Source organism: Colossoma macropomum, unplaced genomic scaffold, assembly GCF_904425465.1.
Source record: "Colossoma macropomum unplaced genomic scaffold, Colossoma_macropomum, whole genome shotgun sequence".
NCBI classification, from domain to species: domain Eukaryota; kingdom Metazoa; phylum Chordata; class Actinopteri; order Characiformes; family Serrasalmidae; genus Colossoma; species Colossoma macropomum.
Genome location: NW_023494807.1, coordinates 33,835,834 through 33,858,148, shown reverse-complemented (window position 1 = coordinate 33,858,148; position 22,315 = coordinate 33,835,834). Strand labels below are relative to the sequence as shown.

At 40.5% G+C, this 22,315-nt stretch overlaps 4 protein-coding genes, 1 long non-coding RNA gene and 1 pseudogene across 6 annotated transcripts; 4 read left to right on the top strand and 2 right to left on the bottom strand.

Moving 5' to 3' along the window:
* LOC118796754 lies at positions 1 to 3,573 on the bottom strand (annotated as a pseudogene).
* A 6,815-nt stretch (positions 3,574 to 10,388) lies between these two features.
* Positions 10,389 to 11,444, top strand: LOC118796774. Its single transcript, XR_005005907.1, has 2 exons — positions 10,389 to 10,496; positions 11,340 to 11,444. It is a non-coding gene; the product is annotated as an uncharacterized LOC118796774 (long non-coding RNA).
* Positions 11,445 to 17,831: 6,387 nt separating this feature from the next.
* LOC118796755 (histone H1-like) lies at positions 17,832 to 18,602 on the top strand. Of its 2 annotated transcripts, XM_036555857.1 has the most exons (2): positions 17,832 to 18,284; positions 18,315 to 18,602. In XM_036555857.1, the coding sequence occupies exons 1-2, from the start codon at positions 17,832 to 17,834 to the stop codon at positions 18,453 to 18,455; spliced, it is 594 nt and encodes a 197-aa protein (XP_036411750.1). In that variant the 3' UTR covers positions 18,456 to 18,602. The 2 variants fall into 2 exon arrangements, with proteins under 2 accessions (XP_036411750.1, XP_036411749.1); XM_036555856.1 differs by having other exon boundaries at positions 17,832 to 18,602.
* Positions 18,603 to 19,160: 558 nt separating this feature from the next.
* On the top strand, positions 19,161 to 19,592 carry LOC118796764 (histone H2A-like). Its single transcript, XM_036555865.1, has one exon. The coding sequence runs from the start codon at positions 19,161 to 19,163 to the stop codon at positions 19,545 to 19,547; it is 387 nt and encodes a 128-aa protein (XP_036411758.1). The 3' UTR covers positions 19,548 to 19,592.
* A 440-nt stretch (positions 19,593 to 20,032) lies between these two features.
* On the top strand, positions 20,033 to 20,582 carry LOC118796760 (histone H3). Its single transcript, XM_036555862.1, has one exon. The coding sequence runs from the start codon at positions 20,133 to 20,135 to the stop codon at positions 20,541 to 20,543; it is 411 nt and encodes a 136-aa protein (XP_036411755.1). The 5' UTR covers positions 20,033 to 20,132; the 3' UTR covers positions 20,544 to 20,582.
* Positions 20,583 to 21,112: 530 nt separating this feature from the next.
* Positions 21,113 to 22,234, bottom strand: LOC118796770 (histone H4-like). Its single transcript, XM_036555873.1, has 2 exons — positions 22,213 to 22,234; positions 21,113 to 21,381 (listed from the first exon to the last, which is right to left on the bottom strand). The coding sequence occupies exons 1-2, from the start codon at positions 22,232 to 22,234 to the stop codon at positions 21,113 to 21,115; spliced, it is 291 nt and encodes a 96-aa protein (XP_036411766.1).
* Between the last annotated feature and the right edge of the window lie 81 nt (positions 22,235 to 22,315).

The following is a 22,315-nucleotide window of genomic DNA, read 5'->3' as shown; positions in this document are numbered from 1 at the left end:
CTAAAGAGAAAGCCACTCAAAGTCCATCAGTTTCCTGAGCAGAGTGCAGACATGTGGATTCATTCCAGATCGTTTCTTTTCCCGCTTTCCAGCACCAACCTTTGATCCCGTTCCTGGGTTAATACCTACAATTCCTCTGTAAAATAAAGCAACTGTCAGTATCTCAGACAATACAATATAAAACAGTGGGTTTGTTCAAAGACAAGTGGCAGTTTAGTATTTTTTCTCGTTCTGTATTTAGTCGTGCTATTTAGTTTTACAGAGTCTTTTGTTTAGGGATGATGAGCTCCATCTAATGTTGACTGATTAACTGGGGAGCTTATCAGCTCAGCTATAAGGCCATGTTCACATGCTTTTTTAGTCAAGTCTGATTTTTTGCTCTGACCTGATCTGTCTGTTTTGATGTTTCACATTTGTGTAGGTGAATCATATCTGTCTCTAGTGTGAACAAACCTGAACCCTGAAACGACCTGTGTACGCAAATCATAATCAACAATGTCATGAACAACAATCACAAAGATCCTTTGCTCTTAATAGCTCGGAGCTGTTTGTAATTAAGGGGAAAGGGTGAATAAAGATCAGATGATTTTGTAGCGTTTACTGGCAGAAACTGCAGGTTATCCACTACTACTGCTACACTGTGACGCTGGATTATAACGATAATATGTGCATGCAAAGTGAGAGGAGAAAAAAAAAGTGGCTCCAACCTGATTTAAAAAAAAAATCAGATGTGTGTCACATTAGGAAAAAAAATAAAAAATTGTTCCCATTCAACTTGTGAATGTTAGCTTCAGAACATAGCCCCAAGACTCAGGACGGGAGGACATATGAGCGTGTTTGGCCAATCCCTTATGCCATTTTGTTTTCTAATTTTGAACATGCAAGTTCAGTAAAACTGCCCAAATGTCTTCAGCCCTGACTTTGTGTCTAGTGTGGTCACGTCTGCTTCCTCCTCCCAGGTTATGGTGAAGCCTTTCCACGATGCTGCACCAAAAACCTTTTAAACAGCTTTTTCTTACCTTTGAATGAATTCCAATGTGGATGCCGCTCCCTCCTGATACTCTAGGTTGAAGGTGTAATATGTCGCAAATAAAGCAGCAAGGCCTTCAACAAATGTGTTTGAATTTGACCCCAGGACAATCTCGCCTTCCACTGACAGCATCCACCTCTCAGGGTTCATTTTGTCACCTGCAAAAAAAAATTGAGAAAACATATTTTTGTCATGTTAGAGAATATCAACAATACAGTTATCACTGCACTTTTAAAAGAGTGGGAGAAAAACAAATATACAGACAAACAGAGAAAAGGAGACAGTGACAGACACAAACAAACATATGGCTACGGCTACCTAATTAGACAGGATTAACATTTTAAACCTATCTAACCTTTTGCAGTCAGACTGTATTACACAAGGTTATAGTCAGATATTTTAAACAGGAAGTTATACTGAAGTTATAATGAGCATTTCTGTATGGACTGCTTTTTGAATGAGGCATGATACAAAGAAGCCGTTTTAAACAGAGCTCATTTAAATATCAGTCTTAAAAGCAGAGTAATAAAATAGCCTGTTTAGTTGTAAGGGATAAAGAGAGGTAGGAAAATAAACATTAATTACATACAAACATTTTTAAGAGGACCTCAGGGAAAAATATACACGGACAATGTAGGATATGGGGGCTTTAATAACCTTGGATAATCAGCCTGGGTGAATCTGGTAATGCAACTGTTCTTTGGACATCTGCTGCAGTCACTGCCACCTATAACAAAAAACAGCAACAAATTTAAATTAAAAAAATGAAGAAAAAAATTGGTTAAACAGCAACTGACAGTTAAGGTGCCAGGTTGGGAGAAATTGTTCTACTACTTACATCAGCTTCTAGAAGAAGAGATTCAGATTTCTCCTTAAAGTGGGCCATAAAGAGCAGCAAAATGCATGGAACCAGAGAACTTTCTTGTCCAGACTTCAACAAAATGGCACGAACCTCATCGTTTGTTGGCTTTTCTTCAAAGAATCATAGAATCCTCTTTCCTTTCACCTCAAAGCCCTCCATAATTCTTGGGAGCAAAGGGATATCTGTAAGCAACTGAAAGTGGATGGAGAACCCCTTTAGACAGAAAAGGTACAGCCATGAGCTCTTCAAACTGGACAAGGACGAGGGTGGAACAGCATTAATGTCACTGACATTATATATATATATATATATACCGCTGACGGTATAGGGTGATCTCCATCAACTTACAAAGCTCTGCCCTGTCAGCCCCAGACATTCCCTCTGCAGAATGAAGCTGTAACATTTGCTTACGTTTCTCCTCTAAGGTTTCATCATTCTCTCCAAAAGGAGGCTCCTCTGGCTGCCAGCGGACACAACCATATTGATCAGCTGGTGTTCTTGGGCATTGGTTTACTACTCCACCTGATGATCGAAGACGTTCTTTTCTGCGATGAGCCAGCGTATTGCTTCGATTAACGTGTTCCACACGAGTTTTTAGCTGAGACAACAAAGAGCCATGCCCGCTACCTACAATCATACCGTCATGCAAAACATCACTAAAGCTCTCTGGGTACTGTTTAACAATGTTCTGTGCCACAATCTGGCACTGCGCTCTTGTTGGATTGAGTTCATATCTTCGCATTGCATCCACGACCATCCTTATTAGCTGCCTTCGATCACCAGGTGATGGTCTTTTTTTATTTGCGATGGCCAACCTAATACCCGAGGGCATTACTTTCCAAGGCACCTTAAAACTTTCAGCCCATGTACAAGATGCCGAAGGGACAGCAGGAGAAGGAGGAGATGTGGTACATGTAGAATGTAGTGGGGAACTTGAGAGGCTCCGAGATGATGGGCTTGACACATCAGAGAGGGCTGGTTGTGCTGAGCGGCAGGGGGTTGAGCAGCTTGCATGTTCTAAGACCGAAAAAAATAAAATGAAACTTTACTATCTACACACAAGTAAGGTGACCGATACGGCAAAAACATAAAATCACAATACTTGGGAGACATTTTCAGGATGTATATCACAATTTTTGTTTTTTTTTTTGAAGTTCGATAAATTGTTACATAGCAAAAATCCTAGTCTAACATTTTAAAAATACGACCAAAATATAATATAATCATTTATATATTATAATATAGTATAATCCATTTTTATTCCAAGTTTCACATACTGTGCTGCAATATATCTACTTATCAGGACTAATTAGCTCTCTTTGTAATGAAACATGTCCAAAAATATCCATGATATTGTCAGAAAAGCATATTGTGACAATTTATCAAGCTAACAATATCATCATATTGTCCATCCCTATATGTACATACATAAAAAGTGTCAATTTTTTTCTCAAATTTGAATTGCAATTCAAATACCTTCACATTTCCAAGCATTTAAAAGCCTGCGGCACTGGATTGGCTTGAGGTGTTCCAGCAGGTCTTCTTCCTTCACAAACTGAAGATCTGCCTGGGTCTCCACACCAACAGCAACAAGTCCATCTACCAATTTCTTAAGTGTTTCCTTTGAAAGTCCAGGCAATGTGGAGCAGACCACTTGTTTCAGCTCTTCTAAATTGGGCATTGCTTTATAAAGACAGAAAAGAATGGTGTAATGCAACTACTGACAAGCCACAGAGTTTGTACTCTTGAAGAGGATAATAATCCAAAAGCTCCTCTTGGTGTACACACACAACAATTGGGTCTTGTATTGCATCTGTTATGCAGTACACACCAATATCTGTCAACGGTAAAGCAAGATGTTTTTCAGACGCAAAATAAACCTTGGAATTTTGGTGAACAAGGATTAGTTTAATTCTACCAATCTGCAGACCCTCATCATTATTGCCCAGAAGTACAACCATGCCTTTTTTGTATTTGGTTCCTTTCAGAGAGATCTGAGTCGCTGCTAAAGTATTCCCTGACTGAGTATCTAAACAAGCTACTGATTTTCTTATTGTTTCATTATAATCATCAGCACAGAATTCAGAGCCCTTGTCAACTTGAACACACAGCTGAAATAAGTTACCAGCACTTAAATAGGCCTGACAAAGCTGGTGTCTCTCAGCAAGGTTGCACACAAGTTCTTGAAGTTGTGCAATTTCCTTGCACATTGCTTGAAATATGTATGCTTACTCTCAAACCGCAGGGTCCAGAGACGAATTAGAGGACCAAATTGTGTAATGAGGTCTGGGTAATGGCACGAATAATGATGTTTTGGCTTGAGAGAGTCACAGGAAAATGTCACACTTCTAAAATGAATGTATTCATCAATAAGCACTTTAAGGTATGCAACCTGATCTGCAGATATCACTGGTGCACAAATTAGCTCTACAACTTGTCTGAGTAGCAAAACAAGTTGCCATACTTCTCCCGTTGGGTTCTTAATCCTGTCACCTACAATAACAGGCAGCAGTCTTAAGAGACACCAGTTCTGAATGGCCTGACCACAAAGTTTCTCACTCCCAGAGTAAATCTCAGCTGGTTTATTTGCAGCATCAGTTCCCGAGTAAGCAAATTGCTTGACACAGCGGTTTAGCTCTACAAAAGTAAAGCATTTCTCTTGTTTTACCAAGTGATTAATGTACAACTGAAGATCAAATGCTACAATGTCTTCAAACAGGTCATGGCCAAGGCAGGGAGGTAAGCCAGGCTGGCATACATGGAAGTATTTCAACTTATTAAAAGGGGAGTCAAATTTGATCCCACACACAACATCACTGCCACTATCTGTGAGTTCCTGAACACTGTTCTGGTAAGATGCTCTAGTTTGTTTAATGCCTGTCTCTAGAGGTGTGGACTGAAATGTGCCCCTATCCATATCACAGTACCTGCAAAAATGTTTGGCTCCGGCTGAAGCTCTCCACGAAACCTCCAATAGTGTGGGATCCCAGGTTATCACCTATAATCGCAAGCAAGGCAGCTCTTAGTATTTTGCCATTGTTTAGAACAATGCCATTGTCTTCAAGATCTCTGAGGTCCTCAATCAGTGATCTGAAAACTCGGTCTTGCCCAAAGTACTTAAAATGTTGCTCATTACACAGAAGAACAAGTTGCATGTGGTCTATATTTGACCTGTTATGAGGCAAAATATCAGCTAAAGTAAGATACACTGCGAGCAATTTGTGTTTTTTCCTTGCTGAGCCCAATGGATTGACCACTTCAAAGGAATCCTGATAAATAATTAAGCCCAGAGCTGATGGGTCAGTCTGAAATAAAACATTTTCAGAAAAGTTCTCGCCATCCTTTACATCTTTGAACAGGCCAGGTTTTGTTGTTTGAGAATGCACTTGTCCATACTGTTCCCTCACTGACTTATATTCAAACAGAGTTGCAATCGTTTGTTTTATAGGGACATACTGAGCAAAACATTCCTTCCCTGACTCACTGTTTCCTAGGTAAAGAGGCACAGGTTCAACGTAGTGGAAATCAGACTTGAAAACTGTCTTTCTTCTCTGGGCGGTACTCAAAACCCCGTTATTACACACTTTCAGAAGATCCTCCCTGGTCAAATCATCAACCACATTTTTAACTTTCTCCTCTGGTACTCCAAGCAAAGTCAATTTCTCACTAAGTTTAGCAAGTAAATATGACTGACCAATGTCATGAATACTCTGAAATTCCTCAACAATACTTTGAATAGTAGACTCTGGAAGCAACAATTTAGCTTGTAATTTCAAATAGAAATGAGTCAAATTCCTCAAAAACAGAGATTCTACATCACCAAGAATAGCTTCCCCTAAATCCTCTGATCTTTCATTTTCAGATATCAATACATATTCATGCTGGCCAGAACCTGAAACTTCACTGTCCAAAACAGAATCGATCAGACTGCTGACAGAACAGTTTTTGTGATTTCGAGACACATGTGATGCAAATGTTGATTTCACTCTAAATTTCTGACCACACGCCAAAAATGGACATGTGATTTCCAAACCTTATTGGATATGATTCTTCAGATGAGACAAAAACTGTGTTAAATTCCCACATTTGACTTGACAGAAGTCTACCTGACATTTCAATGTTGTATCCTGAACCTGACTTTGGGCATCCCTAACATGCCTGTGATGAACCCTGTGATCTCTGTATATGTGAGATTTTAATGCAGTAAACTTCTTGAAAACACGTGGGCAATCAGGCACGCCACATCTAAATTCAGGATTAGGAGCATTTCTGTGCAATTTCATATGCTGAGCAAAAGGTAAGATTGTACTGCTTTCATGATAACAGAGTTGGCAAATAAACATTTTGTAGAGAGAGGAAATAAAAATGGAACTAACTACAGCAAAGGTGCATGCACGTTGGCCACATTAAGCCTAAAAAAGACCACAACGCGCCCCCACAAAAGGTAGCTTACGATAGCAAGCCACTTTAACACAAGCATGCGTGACTATCATAGTTTCTTTTCTAGCTACACGTCTTTGTGCACTTAAACGCTAAATTGCCTTTGTAATGCGACAACGTGACAACCTTAATGGATGAATCGATAAGACATCAAGGCACTGAAAAAAACGGCTCTATTCACACGGTGCGGCCGAAGTGTATAAGGTGTGCTGTTGAAGCTAGTTAGCTAGGTTAGCTAGCTAGCGTTGGCTTGCTTACTTACTTAGCTAGGTTAGCTCAGAGAATCCGAGAATCCGCAGAACCAAAGCGATTCAAATGGTCATGGAGAGAACAAGTTCCCGAAAGCTTGTGATGTCTGAGGCGAAGTAAAACCAGAATATGCAATATACGTTATAGCTAAAGACTTCGTTTCAGTGAACACCAGGTCCAATGAGGCGCCACAATCCTTTTTCAAACCTCCATTTCCATAAGCCGTCCGTTAACTTTAGCATGACTTTTAGCGACGGAACACATCATACATCTAACAAACGCGATGAGGAATCTAACTTACACAGCCACCTTTAATCACATATCTTGTTGTAACTTAGATAGCTACCCTAACTAGCTGTAGCATTAAAGTTGCTGTGCTGTGCTGGCTTAGCAAGTTCAGAGAACGTAGGTTAGCTAAGTGCGGCGGACCAGACACGATTAGTATTAATCACAGAAAGCAAAAACTCTCAGCTACAGAGGTCTGAGATAAAGCAAACCTTAGAAATATAATCCCATTTGTTTGACAAGAATAAACAATAGGTAACGTTAAGAATAATTCGTACTTGTTTTAGTGAACACCAGGTCCAATGAGGCGCCACAATCCTAGTTCAAACCTCCACTTTCAGAAGTCCGTTGGCCATCCCAGAGGTCCTTTCGCGTTCATGAACTTGCTGTAAATTCTACAATAAACTGTTAAGACTGGACAGCAGCTCCCATGAATCATAGCAAAATACAGTAATATGCAGTAATTTCAGAATACAGGATGTTATTGTAAATATTTGCTGTAGAAATTACATCAATTGTTTACACTGTAAACAAGTGAGTTTCCAGCCTAGATTTTAAGATTGCGACTGAGTCTGAGTCCCGAACATTTTCTGGAAGATCATTCCAGAGTTTGGGGGCTTTATAAGAAAAGGCTCTTCCCCCAGATGAAACCTTCTGAATTCTGGGAACTATAAAAAAGCCAGCACTCTGTGATCTGAGTAATCGTGGTGGCTCGTAATGGGAAATAAGGTCTTGCAGGTACTCAGGAGCCCATGTAGGGCTTTATACGTCAATAAAAGAATTTTGTAATCAATACGGAATTTAACAGGCAGCCAATGGAGTGATGATAGGACTGGACTGATATGATCAAATGTTCTAGTTTTAGTGAGAACCCTGGCTGCAGCATTTTGAACTAGTTGAAGTTTACTTAAATTCCTGCTGGTGCATCCTGACAGTAGTGCGTTACAATAGTCTAGCCTTGAAGTAACAAAGGCATGTACTAATGTTTCTGCATCGTGCAGCGATAAGGCATTTCTTATTTTGGCGATATTGCGAAGGTGTAAAAAAGCTGTCCTAGTGATGCTGCCTATGTGTTGATCAAATTATAAATCTGGATCAATTATGACACCAAGATTTTTTGCTGCTGAACCAGGTATAACTGGAAAACCAGCGAGATTTAAAATTAAAATCTGATCATTTATTTCTTGCCACTTTTGGACCCAGAAGGAGAACCTCTGTTTTGTTACTGTTTAGAAGGAGGAAGTTACGCAACATCCAGCCTTTCACGTCTTTTACACAGTCCTCTATTTTCTTTAACCTGTATTTGTCATCAGGCTTGGCTGATATGTACAATTGCGTATCGTCTGCGTAACAGTGAAAGTTAATGCCATGGCTACTTATAACTGTGCCTAACGGTAACATGTATAATGTAAATAATAAAGGTCCTAAAATAGAGCCTTGCGGAATTCCAAATCTTACTTGTGAATAATTGGAAGATGAATCATTTACCTTTACGAACTGATAACGTTCCGTTAAGTAAGATTTGAACCACGATAGGGCGGTCCCTGTGATTCCAACCATGTTTTCTGACCTTTCTAGGAGAATATTGTGGTCTATCGTATCGAAAGCTGCGCTGAGGTCAAGTAGCACCAACAGGGATACGTAGCCTTGATCAGAGCTAGCTTACGCTACCCACATAGCAGCTGACTCCGCGCCAGATCCGCCTGCGTCTCCGCAAATCCGGCAGACGGTGCTATCTGCATTTACGCATCTGCACCGGAGTCAGCGTAACGACTGTGTCACTCTGCGGAACAGGGGCGCGCTTGCTCCACATCCGGGAACGTTACGGATGGCCAATCGCTGTGTGAATGCGCTGCGGATCTGATCCAGAGCCTCGCCGCGAAACCGTTCAAAAATTCGCAACGGTTTCCAACGGTCTACCAGATTTTGGCCAGGATGGAGCCATTAAAACTGGTTGGTCACATCTCATGTCTTATTAACTAATACTGCTATCAGAGTCACGATTAATAGTCATATTTTTGATAAGAAGGAAACTTTTAAGTGTTATTTTTCTCTTTCTTTGTATCGTTAGCTAGCTAGCTAGCTTGAGGGCTGTACGTTAGCGGCTATGCTAGCTAGTTTATCAGTGACACTAATGTTATTAAAGACGAGAAATAAATCTTAAATAAGAGTGTCTGGGCAACGTAGCTTTATAACGCCAGTTAAATTACCGAATGAATGTGAAATTGACATTTTTTCATTCGAATGGTCTGTTCCACCTTAAAAGGCGCAGTAGTCAGTAGCCCTGCTGCACCGTTTAAGGTGGAACGGAAAATTCACATAACAAGCTGGCTAACAAGACTCTTCAGCCTCATTATTACGACAGAGGCAAGGTGCTTTTTTCTGGCAATGTGAGAAAACTAATCTTGAACACGAGTTAATGTCCAGATAACTTTGTTTTTCGTTACTAGAGATACAAATACAATTAGCCTTTACTTTGCTAGTTACTGTACTAGCTAGCTAGTTAGGTTAGCTTATCAGTAACGTAGCTATCAAGCTAACGTTAGCTGAAATGTACTTATTTAAGATATAAGTTAATTATTTTACTTGGTAGTCACACAGCCCTTGCTACGTTTGTCTGAATGAGTGTAAATTATAGTGGACGTGTTATTTTTAGTTACTCAAAGAAAGAATTTTTCATTTTTATTCACTGCTAAAGCTTGTTAAAGCAGTAAATCCTGTGCCAGGTACACACACGTGAAGAAGTACGTACGATATGAAGAAATATGTAGAAAATTTAACAGATGTACATTTCAAAAGGATGCTTTCTGTAGTGATAAATGAAGTTGTACACCACTAAAAGTAATGCACACATGCATTCAGTTAATCATTATTTGTTTTTATTTATGATTTATTACTTATTTTTGCAGGTTGTGTCTTGTATGGAGATAACTGAATATTGAAGGTAAGGCTCTTCATTCTCTCTTTCGCAAGTATAGTGTATGCAAATGAAACTGCATTACCCATTTTCCTGCATGTTGAATACACAAAGCTTGTCTCCATTTCTTTTACTTTTTATTGTCCCAATTCCTAAGCTTAATAGCCAAATTGAGAGTCTGTCTATATCTACAACTCTCTGTCTGTCTATATCTATCTACAACTCTGTCTCTCTGTGTCTGTGTATATCTACAACTATCTGTCTGTCTATAATCTATCTACAACTCTGTTTGTCTGTCTATCTACAACTCTGTCTATTTGTCTGTCTACAATCTATCTACAACTTTCTGTCTATCTACAACTCTGTCTGTCTGTCTGTCTATCTACAACTCTGTCTGTCTATCTATCTACAACTCTGTCTATCTGTCTGTCTGTCTATCTATCTACAACTATTTGCCTATCTGTCTATCTACAACTCCCAGTCTGTATCTGTCTATCGTTTTCTTTTTTCATTTCACACTTTTTTTTATTTTGTTGCTTTGCAAGCTCTGGTATTTCCTTCAGGAAATGCATATCTAGTTATTTATGTTTTCACGTAGGAGCTGTACGGAAATGCAAAGTGAGCAGCAACACCACAGAAGAGATTTCCAAACATGCTATCCGATGGTTCAATCTTGCATCAGACCGCGGAGGCGGACGCTGGGAGAGATACAGGTTTGTGTTGCAACCTGGTTTGAACTTATAGTGAACGATATACAGGTTCATCAGAGTTTTATGTTAAGTTTTTTGCCCAGGAGCGCTGGTGCCCCTGATTTTAAATAGGAGAGCAGGGAGCGCAGAATCTGCAATTACCAACTTAATATGAACTTTTTATTCTTTTTTCTTTATTCCTCAGAGAGGATGGTAATACAGAAATCAGATTTTTCTACATAGTCCAAGCCCTTAAGGGTTACCTGAACAAAATTAAGAACTGCCATTTTCAGTTATTTAACAAGTGTTATGTCCATTTCTTGCAGTCTTCTTAACTTTGTATTTTTATCTAATCAACACAAAAGCATGTTTTTGTCTCAGTAGTCCTTATTAGTTTAGCCTGTGATTTTTTTTTCCAGGTAGACATTTCTTACTGTAACTTCTTGATAGTTTCACATTGATTGAAGTAGTATTTTCTATCAACTAATCAAATCAGTCTGCCTTTCTTTAAACTTGGAAGTACATTGAGGGGGGCTCTCATTTTAAATAAAGCTAAACATATACAAAAACAGGGATTAAAGGAAGCAATAACACAAACAATAAATCAGTAAAATACCAAGTGAAATTTAAGAATATAAGTCAAATCATAAAATAAGAACATTATTTATACTGCTGGCTCTGGTCTTTTGTAGAAATTTCTACCAATTCACTTGTACGTATACTATGTACATGCTTTTGAGAAGCTCTTTTGTGAAAGCTTAAACATGTGCTAAGTGCTACTCACTGTACTTCCTGATTACATACAATTATGAACTAATTGAGTTTCTCAGTCGTGATTTTTTTTTTCTTTCCTTTTGTTTCTTTCAGGTCATCTACAGCTCTTCAAACCACAGAGGGTTAATAATTCACTTTTGGAAAACACAAAAAGGCGCTAAATGTTAAGTGTTCAATAAATATTGTATTCATATTCAATACAGTTTTTGAATTGTTCTTGGTTTTACCTGTTTTGTAACTGTTCTTAACTGACTTTTTGTGCTGTGATTGAAGAGTTAATTTATGCAAGTAAAAGAAATATTCAGTGTTGATACAGATTACATGAAAAATGAATTTTACCTCTATCTGATTTTGTAATGCTTAGCATATTTAAAAATTATTATTATTATTATTATTATTATTATATATTACACATTAATAGGATATCAGTATTATCAGGATATCAGAAACACTCCATTCTGGAGAATCTTATAAAGTCAGAACTCTTCACAGTGGTGGTAGATGGAACCAGACATCTGAACCTCTAAAAGCTCCCTCATTACACCAAATGATTACACTCCCTGAGATGCTGTTTCACCATAGTCTGGAATAGATTTCAGGTCTAAAACATTTTTTAGATACATTAGAAGGATATGGCAATATGGTCCCAAAATAATCTTTTCAGGTTTCCCACTATTTTACCCCAACATTCCATATAAACTCAGAGGACACATGTAGGTTCACTGGTGGTTTTGGATAGTAAATAAAATGGTTATTTGTAGTATTTGAGTTGTAGTCATGGTAACCCTTGGTTCCTGTCACCACCATTGTAAAGAATACGTTTCAGCAAGAGTCAGTAAGTTTCTCTACAATTAATCATTTCATGTCAAACCACCAAAGTTTAATTTTATTTCCCAACTCTTCAATTAGACATTTATTAAGAAATACATTTTGTTTGTGAAATAATTTTGTATTTCAGGTTACCCACTCTGGTCTTAGAGTACCCCTGCCCTGCATATTTTAATGTTTTCCTTGATGTATATGATGCAGCTAATGTATTTAACAAGACCTGAGTAATGTGGGTGTGTGGGAGAAGAAAAACACTAAAATATACAGAACAGATAGTCCTAGACCATGGTATATTTAACACAGAGAAACAAACTAGTCTAAACATCTAGTTATTTCTACTTTTAAAATCAAATAAACTAATTATTATTTAGTTAGTAATTGAATTAAATAATGTCTAGTGTTAGCATAAATTATTCAATTATGTCATGTAAGGAAAAACCAAAACTGCCAGAGGAGATGTGGATCCACGCCAGCAGGAGTGCGGATGCAGGCCGGAGGAGGTGCAGATCTGGGCCGGAGGTGTACGCCTCCGGTCCAGAACTGATCCAAATGTAAAATGAGGATACGGATGTGGCCCGGATTTGGGCTGTATGAGTAAAGAAATCACTGAAAACTGGCCCAGTGCGGTGCAGTGCGGTGTTGGCCCAAATCCGCAAACCGGATCTGTACCAGTATTGGCCCACTGTGCAAAAGGACACAGGGCCAGATCCGTTTTACGGACCTGGGCCGGAGCTTTTGGATGATTTGTGCCGGATCCGGGCCAGATCATTTTTGCTATCTGGGTAGCATCAAGGTTTGGTTTCTTGATCAGAGGTTTAATAACTGCTAGTTTAAAAGCTCTGGGTACATGGCCCAGGCTAAAGGATGAGTTTACTGTAGGTAAAAGAGGATTAATGATAACTGGAAGCACTTCTTTGAGTAATTTTGAGGGGATTGCATCAAGTGTGCAGATTGTACAATTTGCAGAGGAGATAATCTCTAGTTCTGGCTGTGGTAGTGGGTAGAAAGTTTCCAGCCTTTCCTCTGCAACTACGTTATGTTTTATATCAGCCACGTCAGATGATTTAATACTGTGGGTTGAATTTGTTGTCTAATATTTTCAATTTTATTATTAAAAAAGTCCATAAAAACTTCACTGGTGAGAGTCGCCGGAATTTGTGGTTCAGTACCTGCCTGATTTTTTGTAATTCTGAGTTATTCTACGTTTAGATTTAGATTTAATTCGGGGCACAGACACAGTCTGAATACAGTGGAACCTAGGTGACACAACTGGTCTCATATTTGTATTTATAGAATAAGCTTTTTTATCAGCACTTGCCTTATTTACAGTATAAGTGCTAGTAATCGTCTTATTTTCAGTGCTAACATTAGCATTATAAGCTGTAGCGTCTCTATTTTTGGCACTACTTACGTGGCCTTCGCTGTGTAGTCGGCGGATGGCCCTCTCGATGTTCCTAGAGAGGACAACAGATTCAACATGACTGGGGTGGAGGCCGTCCCTCCGGTAGAGCGCTGGCTGTTCCCAAAACGAGGCCCAGTTGTCCACGTAGCCCAAGCCATTGAAGGCGCACCAGCCGCGGAGCCAGGACTGCAGCGCGAAGATTCATGAGAATATTCATGAGAGTATTAAACATAGTTATTATATATAGTACATTTTTGTTGCTAATGAAAATAAGCAATTCCATTGGGTCCAAGGATAAATGAAGGACTGATAATGAATGTTAGAGTGTGATTCAACAAATTATTATAATAATACAATAAACAAGTGTTGAAAACGATTCCAGAACAGATTCGTGCTTCTTTCTTTTTGTCATTAATGACTATAACTAAACAAAAGAAGAATCCATTTTGGCTTAAATTAGTGTTTCACAATGAAATTGACAGATATATAATTGATACCTGACAGCTCTTTTGCAAATCCCTTCAACCCAAAAAATTATCTTGTGTATTTTGTAAATGAGAAGGATATGTCCCCACGTCCCCTCCTGAATTTACACCAGTGCTTAGAACACCAGGCATTGCTTTTGACCTATCCAGTAATGCTTACTTTCAGCACAATGGGCCCATAGGAACTGCAGTCCCTTTGGTACGGGTGTGGGACTCTGTTGCATTGCCATCTGGACACATTCAGTCCCCTTTGTCTCATGAATGATCTGAAATAAATAGAAATTACTAAGCTGAGAAGTAGAGAAACACTTATTTATCCTCATTTTCACAGAATGCTAGATTTACCTTGTCACCTTTCCAGGTTGTTTCTTCTTTCTCCTAGAGGTTCTAAGTACAGAACCCTCTTGTCTGATGGGATCACAACCTTGCATATATAATAAATTAACTTTATTAAATAAAATTAAACACTCACACCCACCCACATATACACACAAATTAAGACTGATTCTATTAATATTATATTACTGGCAAGCAGTCCAAAGCAGTCCATGTATGAATTGAAAAAAGAACCAGTGTATGAATAAGCTATGATCGTGTTTTAGAATATATTTGTACAGCAATGGATCCAGGTCAAAGTTAAAATTAGTTATTGATTATCTAAAAATATTTCAACCCATCAAATATAAAATCATTTAATTATTTCACAACAAAAAAAGAAATGCACTAACTTTCACTTTTACCCACTTGTGATTCCAAATGTTCAACATTTCAAATATATCAATGGCCACAGCTTTCTCAGGGGACTCTCTGTTGAAATCCTGAATGATGAGGTACATGTAGGCATTCATGACCTGACAGAAATGAATCAAAACAAGAACGAATTTGTTGCATAAAGACACAAATAAAGAGGTTCAGTTGCACTGGTAGGTCAAATATAACTGCTACAATGACAATTCAGAGCACATTCTCTCTACCAATAGTTCTCAAACCAGTCCCCACAGCGTACCTAATTAACAAGTTGGGTTGGCTGTGTCAGTAAAACACAAAATTGTGTAAAACATGGGGCCACCATGACAGACTTTTGTCTGTATTCACAACAATGAACACGTGGTACAGGTGAGATACAGGTACAGGCCCTTGATCAGTGCACTTTACGTCTAACATATTTGTTTCAAGATTTTCACTCACCTTCACACCTGCGTAAATGTGATGTGACAATAAATGTGGTTTGAGTTGATTTGGTTTGACAGTTTATATTTTTGATGTTGCAATTTCGATGTTGAGGAGTGTGTATATATATATATATATATATATATATATGTGTGTGTGTGTGTGTGTGTGTGTGTGTGTATGATGTTCATAAGGTAGATATCTAAAACTTGAATTAATTAAGCCTTCATAATCACATTATCATAGACATTATCATAAACTGATCATTAGTGCATAGGACTTACTTTCACATTTTTTGAGTCATGTTGATTAACACATTAATAAACTACTTATAACATCTAAAATGTTAGTCCTTATTTGTTTCCATTTGTTAATTATTAATTGCTACGTTACTTAACCATTTAGTAATGCTTATTACTTTTACGTACAGTGAGCAGATGCACTGTTATTGTGAAGTGCCAGCCTTCTCCTCTTAAAATTATGCCAAAGAGAATCTGAAACAGTGTTAAAAATAGAAACTATGTTCCCAAAAAGGAAACTTACTACGTATTTGTTTTATGGATTTTTAACTGTTGTTTCAAAACAATCTGAAGCAACCAATAAATGACATACAATATATTGTAATTGTTCATTAGCCATAAATATAACTAAAACTAAAATCAATTATAAGACACCAATACTGACATACTGGTATAAAAGAATACAACACAGAGCAATAGCAGCTACAGAATAATTCAACAACTCACTAGTTTTACTGAAAAGTACATCTCAAAATGAATACCTGAATAGTAAGTCTGCAATTTGAGGTGTCAATTATGACCGATGTCTTACCTCACTTTCAATCTGCATATTAGGAGCAGTCCGACGTATATCTGCAAAGTAAATTTTGTATGGCCCTATTTTTGTCAAGAGCACATACACGTCTTTCCCTTCCCATGCTTCAGTCAGACCTGTGAAATTTAAAGTAAAAAGATGAACGTAAATGAACACATATTTCCTTTTACATGATATGAAACAGGGAACAAAAGAAAAGGAAAATAATAATGACATGAAATTTTGTTTTACTAAAACTATAAACATACATTGATATGTGTCAATATTAGATTGTGTTGCTGGTGTGCCAACATCGTCTGCTGGGATGGCAGCTGCTTGTATGGTAAATGACAAGAAGAGAGCAGGAGAGACAGGCTACACTGACCGGAGAGGCTGTGGTAGCTGTAGAAACTGTGTGGCCTGCAGGGGCTTGAATGGCAGGTGCTCCTGTGGAGGTGGATTCTTGCTTGCTGTCTGAGGCAAGAAAAAAAAGTCAGCTAGTGCTGCAGCGTCAGGTCATCAGATGTAAGCTTTAGTGCTCCAGGCAGAGGTTTAAGGCTGTGTTTAATGTGTCGTAATACTTATCGTTATGACTGAAAGGCTTTCAGTCCCACTAGTTCTCAAGCACAGCAACAACAACAATCGTTTTTATTTCGTAATATTAAACTAAACCATCGCGGTGAGAGTCTTTGTTTGGCTTTAGATCCTGTTGTGTTGTTTGCTGTGAAGGAAAATTAAAGATAAAGTGTTGTTTACACACAGAAATAACCTAAAAAAATCCTGAGTGCAGTCCGTAACGGCCACACGATTATGTGAAGCGCGTGCACGCGAGGGGGGAGTCGGATTCTGCCAGGGAGTCGGAATTCGGCACAACCACTTTATGCCCCATGCCAAATTGCCAAGAAGAAGAGACTTTAGACCATTTTTTATTCAACTGTTATCGCTCTCAAGAAGTGTGGGAGATGGTTAAGGATATGGGTTTAGAAATAAATATACATATGAAATCTATAATATATGGGATTTTTGATGAAAAAGTAGATAATAGGAAACATGAGTTCTTGTGGTTTATCATCACTATTGTAAAGTCTAAACTTTGGAAAACAAGATGTCGGATGACCATAGACCGACAATTCGTGTCCAGCAGAAACGTTTTTAAACAAATTAAAATTGAACTAAAGAGACTGCGGACGTTGAACACGCCATTCAAAGACGCTGACTTGTGGGACATTTTTGATTTGTAAGGTGTTAAGGTATGTGTATGTATATGCTGTCTTTCTTATGCTCTGTCTGTTTATATGTTGAATTGTTGCTAACTAAATAAAGTTTCTAAAAAAAAAAAAAGGAATTCGGCACAACATCGGCCTCATGCGTGTGCTTCACTCGCTCCAGCAGAGCTGGTTTTACTAATGGTCAGCGAGGCGCTCGGTCGCTGGAAGTTCGCCCACGTCCTCGCCGAGGCTCTCCCCGAACGCGCCGTTGAGCTCTCCGAAAGTTCACGCCGCCGTTTTCCACCGATTATCGCGCCAAATACGCCGTCTCTCGTTCGGAGCGGCGACCGCCCGGCGCCCTTTGGAGAGCGCTCTGTAAAACGAGGCGTCGCTGCGCGCCCATTCCTGGACTCAGGACACACAGCAGAGCCTCTTCTAGAGGAGCGAGCCGCTGGACGCTCGCCGAGCGGCGCCTTCGCTCGTATTTTGCCCGATAAATGCCACGAGAAAACACAAATCTTAGCGCGTCACTGAGGCACGGCCACAAAGCGCCCGCCTGGTTGAGTCTACCCCGTTCTCATGTGCCTTTTAAGGGGCCGGCTCCCCGCCTGAGAGGGAGGTTCCTCTGAACAGTGCAGTCTGAGCTCATTGTTGCTGCGCTCGCAGCAAAAGCAGAACGATGGCAGAAGTCGCTCCCGCTCCAGCCGCCGCGCCGGCTAAAGCTCCCAAGAAGAAAAGCGCCGCCCGGCCCAAGAAAGTCGGCCCCAGCGTCGGCGAGCTTATCGTCAAGGCTGTTTCGCAGTCCAAGGAGAGGAGCGGCGTGTCTCTCGCCGCCCTCAAGAAAGCCCTGGCTGCCGGCGGCTACGACGTGGACAAGAACAACTCCCGCGTCAAGCTCGCCGTCAAGAGTCTCGTGACGAAGGGCACTCTGGTGCAGACCAAAGGCACCGGCGCGTCGGGCTCCTTCAAGCTCAACAAGAAACAAGCCGAGGCCAAAAAGAAGCCGGCGAAGAAAGCAGCGGCCAAACCCAAGAAGGCGGCCGCCAAAAAGCCCGCCGCGGCCAAGAAGCCCAAGAAGGTAGCGGCGAAGAAGCCCGCGGCCGCCAAGAAATCGCCCAAAAAAGCCAAGAAGGTAGCGGCGAAGAAGCCAGCGGCCGCCAAGAAAGTCGCCAAGTCTCCCAAGAAAGCCAAGAAGCCGGCGGCCCCGAAGAAGGCGGCCAAGAGCCCGAAGAAAACAAAGGCCGTCAAGCCCAAAGCAGCGAAGCCCAAGGCGGCGAAAAAGGCCGCACCCAAAAAGAAGTAAACGTGCCGTTCACCTTCATGTCCTGTTTCTCTTATTGAAAAAACGGCTCTTTTAAGAGCCACCCACATTTTCCTCTCAGAGTTAGATTCTCCTTCGTGCTGCACTTAAAAACTAGTCACTACTAGTCAGTAGTGATTTTATTGGAAAGCGCCAGGTTCGATATAATAATCCAGTTGCTATTTGCACTTACATGGATGAGAATAGGAGCGGGAATGTCTTTATCTCTTTCTCTCTCAGTTCAGTTCAGGTTTACGTTACTGACATGACAAATTTGCATTTGTATTGTTAAAGCACAGAAAATAATATATAACAAAAGTTATATATACAATAATAGTAATAATAAGTACAAAACAAAAATTGATAAAACAAGAGAAAGTTTAATTAATAAGTATAATAATACAATAATTAAAAACCTATTTAATATGTGTCTGCAGCACATAATTTATCTTTATCTCCCAAAGGATCTTCTGTTATTTGTTATTTTTCTTTCTCTCTCACTCACACACACGAAGGGGAGGGGGAGAAGCAGAGGACTTGAGATGAGCGGTGGGCGGACCCTAAACTTGATGACACTAATATTATTGGTTGTTGGAGGTCATGGCATTGTAGCCAATAGAAACGTAGCAGCGTTGCCTTTATGAAGAGCGATCGGAGGCCGTTGACTTTTATTTCGATTTAGTTCAACAAACTGAAGTGAAGTGTAAAATGAGTGGAAGAGGGAAAACCGGAGGTAAAGTTAGGGCCAAAGCCAAGACTCGCTCCTCCCGCGCCGGGCTGCAGTTCCCGGTGGGCCGTGTTCACAGGCTGCTGCGCAAAGGTAACTATGCCGAGCGCGTTGGCGCCGGCGCTCCCGTCTATTTGGCTGCTGTGCTGGAGTATCTGACCGCTGAGATCCTTGAGTTGGCCGGTAACGCCGCTCGCGACAACAAAAAGACCCGTATCATTCCTCGTCATCTGCAGCTGGCTGTTCGTAACGATGAGGAGCTCAACAAACTGCTCGGAGGAGTGACCATCGCTCAGGGTGGCGTGCTGCCCAACATTCAGGCTGTACTGCTGCCCAAAAAGACCGAGAAGGCGGCTAAGACCAAATAAACGTTTTTCTTTTTCCTGTTAAATGGTAAACAACCAAAGGCTCTTTTAAGAGCCACCCACCTTAACAACAAAAATGCGATTTTCTATTTCTTTATCTCTCCTCTCATGCAAAAAAGCGGCGGTCTATCAATTGTTACAGGTTATTGTGTACATTAGAATAAAATAAAAGAATCAAAGCATCACCACGTCCCACGATTAAATACTGAATAAAACTTAAAAGCTCTTATTCTACTCGAACAAAAGACGAATAAACAGACCTGGACGTCTGTATAACTATGCGAGTGAAATAACAGGCGTGTAATAATGAATGAACCAAAAATCTGAGTTACATTACACCGGACGTGTAAAACAAGAATGTGGTTCAGGAGCCCGCCAAGGCGTTGGGGAGTGTCTTGTTATTTGAAAATGTGCGCGTGGCAAACGACGCCCAATAGCGTTTAGCCAACGCGTGGGCAGCCGTCCAATGGAAGGCGGGCACATTCAAGACGTCCAATGAGCTGCGCGCAGCTCGAACCCTTAAAACGGCCGAGATATGCGCGCGAAGTTATTATACTTCTTTGTTAGAGAAGAATAGAGTTTGACAACATGGCAAGAACCAAGCAGACCGCCCGTAAGTCCACCGGTGGCAAAGCCCCGAGAAAGCAGCTGGCTACTAAAGCTGCTCGTAAGAGCGCCCCGGCCACCGGCGGCGTCAAGAAGCCTCACCGTTACAGGCCCGGTACCGTGGCTCTGAGGGAGATCCGCCGCTACCAGAAATCCACAGAGCTGCTGATCCGCAAGCTGCCCTTCCAGCGCCTGGTGCGGGAGATCGCTCAGGACTTCAAGACCGATCTCCGCTTCCAGAGCTCTGCCGTCATGGCCCTGCAGGAGGCTAGCGAGGCGTACTTGGTGGGTTTGTTCGAGGACACTAATCTGTGCGCCATCCACGCCAAGAGAGTCACCATCATGCCTAAGGACATCCAGCTGGCCCGCCGTATCCGCGGAGAGCGCGCATAAATTAAACGGCGCGCTCCCAGGTTTCCCCAAAACACCCCAAAGGCTCTTTTAAGAGCCACCTAACTGTTTCAGTCCAGAAGAGTAACTGTCCCAGTCAACCCGAGTTCATTTACGTGCTGTGACTGTGTGAGGAGTGTCCGTAGTGTAGTGAAGTAGTTGAATGATGTGTGTAATACGGACATGTGACACTGGCTTTCTGCCAAGAACTACAAACACCAAAAAAAAGAAATATGTATATATATATATATAACAGACTGCTCTTGGACGTTCAGTAATATATAAGTTCTGCTGCTAATTTTTATACACATACAAATCTGTAGGTGTGTACATGGGCTTATACATTTATATAACTAGTTCATAGTGCTACAATACCTACACGATAGAGTAACTACGGGCAAAGAAATTGCGCGGGAAAATGAACCGGAATGCGGTAAATCCCTAAGTAACATTTTTCCTCACCTCAAAAAAACACCGTGCTTTCACTCACATAACGGAAAAAGCTCTTTAAGCGGAAACATGGGGGGGCTCTTAAAAGAGCCGTTGTGTTTATCGTTGCTCGAGTCGAGCGTTTAACCCCCGAAGCCGTACAGGGTTCGTCCCTGACGCTTCAGGGCGTAAACCACATCCATGGCGGTGACGGTCTTCCTCTTGGCGTGCTCGGTGTAGGTGACGGCGTCCCTGATCACGTTCTCCAGGAACACCTTGAGCACGCCGCGCGTCTCCTCGTAGATCAGACCCGAGATACGCTTGACGCCGCCACGGCGAGCCAGACGGCGGATAGCCGGTTTGGTGATGCCCTGGATGTTATCGCGGAGCACTTTACGGTGACGCTTAGCGCCTCCTTTACCCAGACCCTTACCGCCCTTTCTTTTTTTAGAAACTTTATTTAGTTAGCAACAATTCAACATATAAACAGACAGAGCATAAGAAAGACAGCATATACATACACATACCTTAACACCCTACAATTCAAAAATGTCCCACAAGTCAGCGTCTTTGAATGGCGTGTTCAACGTCCGCAGTCTCTTTAGTTCAATTTTAATTTGTTTAAAAACGTTTCTGCTGGACATGAATTGTTGGTCTATGGCCATCCGACATCTTGTTTTCCAAAGTTTAGACTTTACAATAGCGATGATAAACCACAAGAACTCATGTTTCCTGTTATCTACTTTTTCATCAAAAATCCCATATATTATAGATTTCATATGTATATTTATTTCTAAACCCATATCCTTAACCATCTCCCACACTTCTTGAGAGCGATAACAATTGAATAAAAAATGGTCTAAAGTCTCTTCTTCTTGGCAATTTGGCATGGGGCATAAAGTGGTTTTCACAAAGCAGCTCCATCTTACTACAGCTCTCACTGGCAGCCTTCTTACGGCCATCAGCCATGAGAGATCTCCATGTCTGTCAGAAAGTTTTTTACACAGAAGATTTTTAATACACGTGTCATTTTCTTCTCCTACAAGATTTCTAAATTCTACCTTTGAGCCGTACTCTTCATCAGTTATTAACCCATATATCTTTTTATTTGAATCATTAATCCAATCAATATCTAAATGTTTGTATTTGTTTATAAAATCACCATATAACAACTTATAATAGGGTACTGATGTTCTAGCACGACCCTTTTTTTTGTTTCCAATTGGTAATATTTATAATATACCGCCCTTTCCTCTACCAGACATTCTACCTGCTTTCTTTTTTGCTTGATGAGAGTAGAATCAGTGATAGACCAGCGCGTCATACGCGCCTGTTATGCTCCTCTA

Excerpts from the sequence above, each read along its gene's own strand:
- LOC118796755 (XM_036555856.1), top strand. The coding sequence starts at position 17,832 with ATGGCAGAAGTCGCTCCCGCTCCAGCCGCCGCGCCGGCTAAAGCTCCC.
- LOC118796764 (XM_036555865.1), top strand. The coding sequence starts at position 19,161 with ATGAGTGGAAGAGGGAAAACCGGAGGTAAAGTTAGGGCCAAAGCCAAG.
- LOC118796760 (XM_036555862.1), top strand. The coding sequence starts at position 20,133 with ATGGCAAGAACCAAGCAGACCGCCCGTAAGTCCACCGGTGGCAAAGCC.
- LOC118796770 (XM_036555873.1), bottom strand. The coding sequence starts at position 22,234 with ATGTCTGGTAGAGGAAAGGGCG. Across the intron at positions 21,382-22,212 it reads GTCTGGTAGAGGAAAGGGCG|GCGCTAAGCGTCACCGTAAA; the intron begins GTATATTATAAA and ends TGGGTAAAGGAG.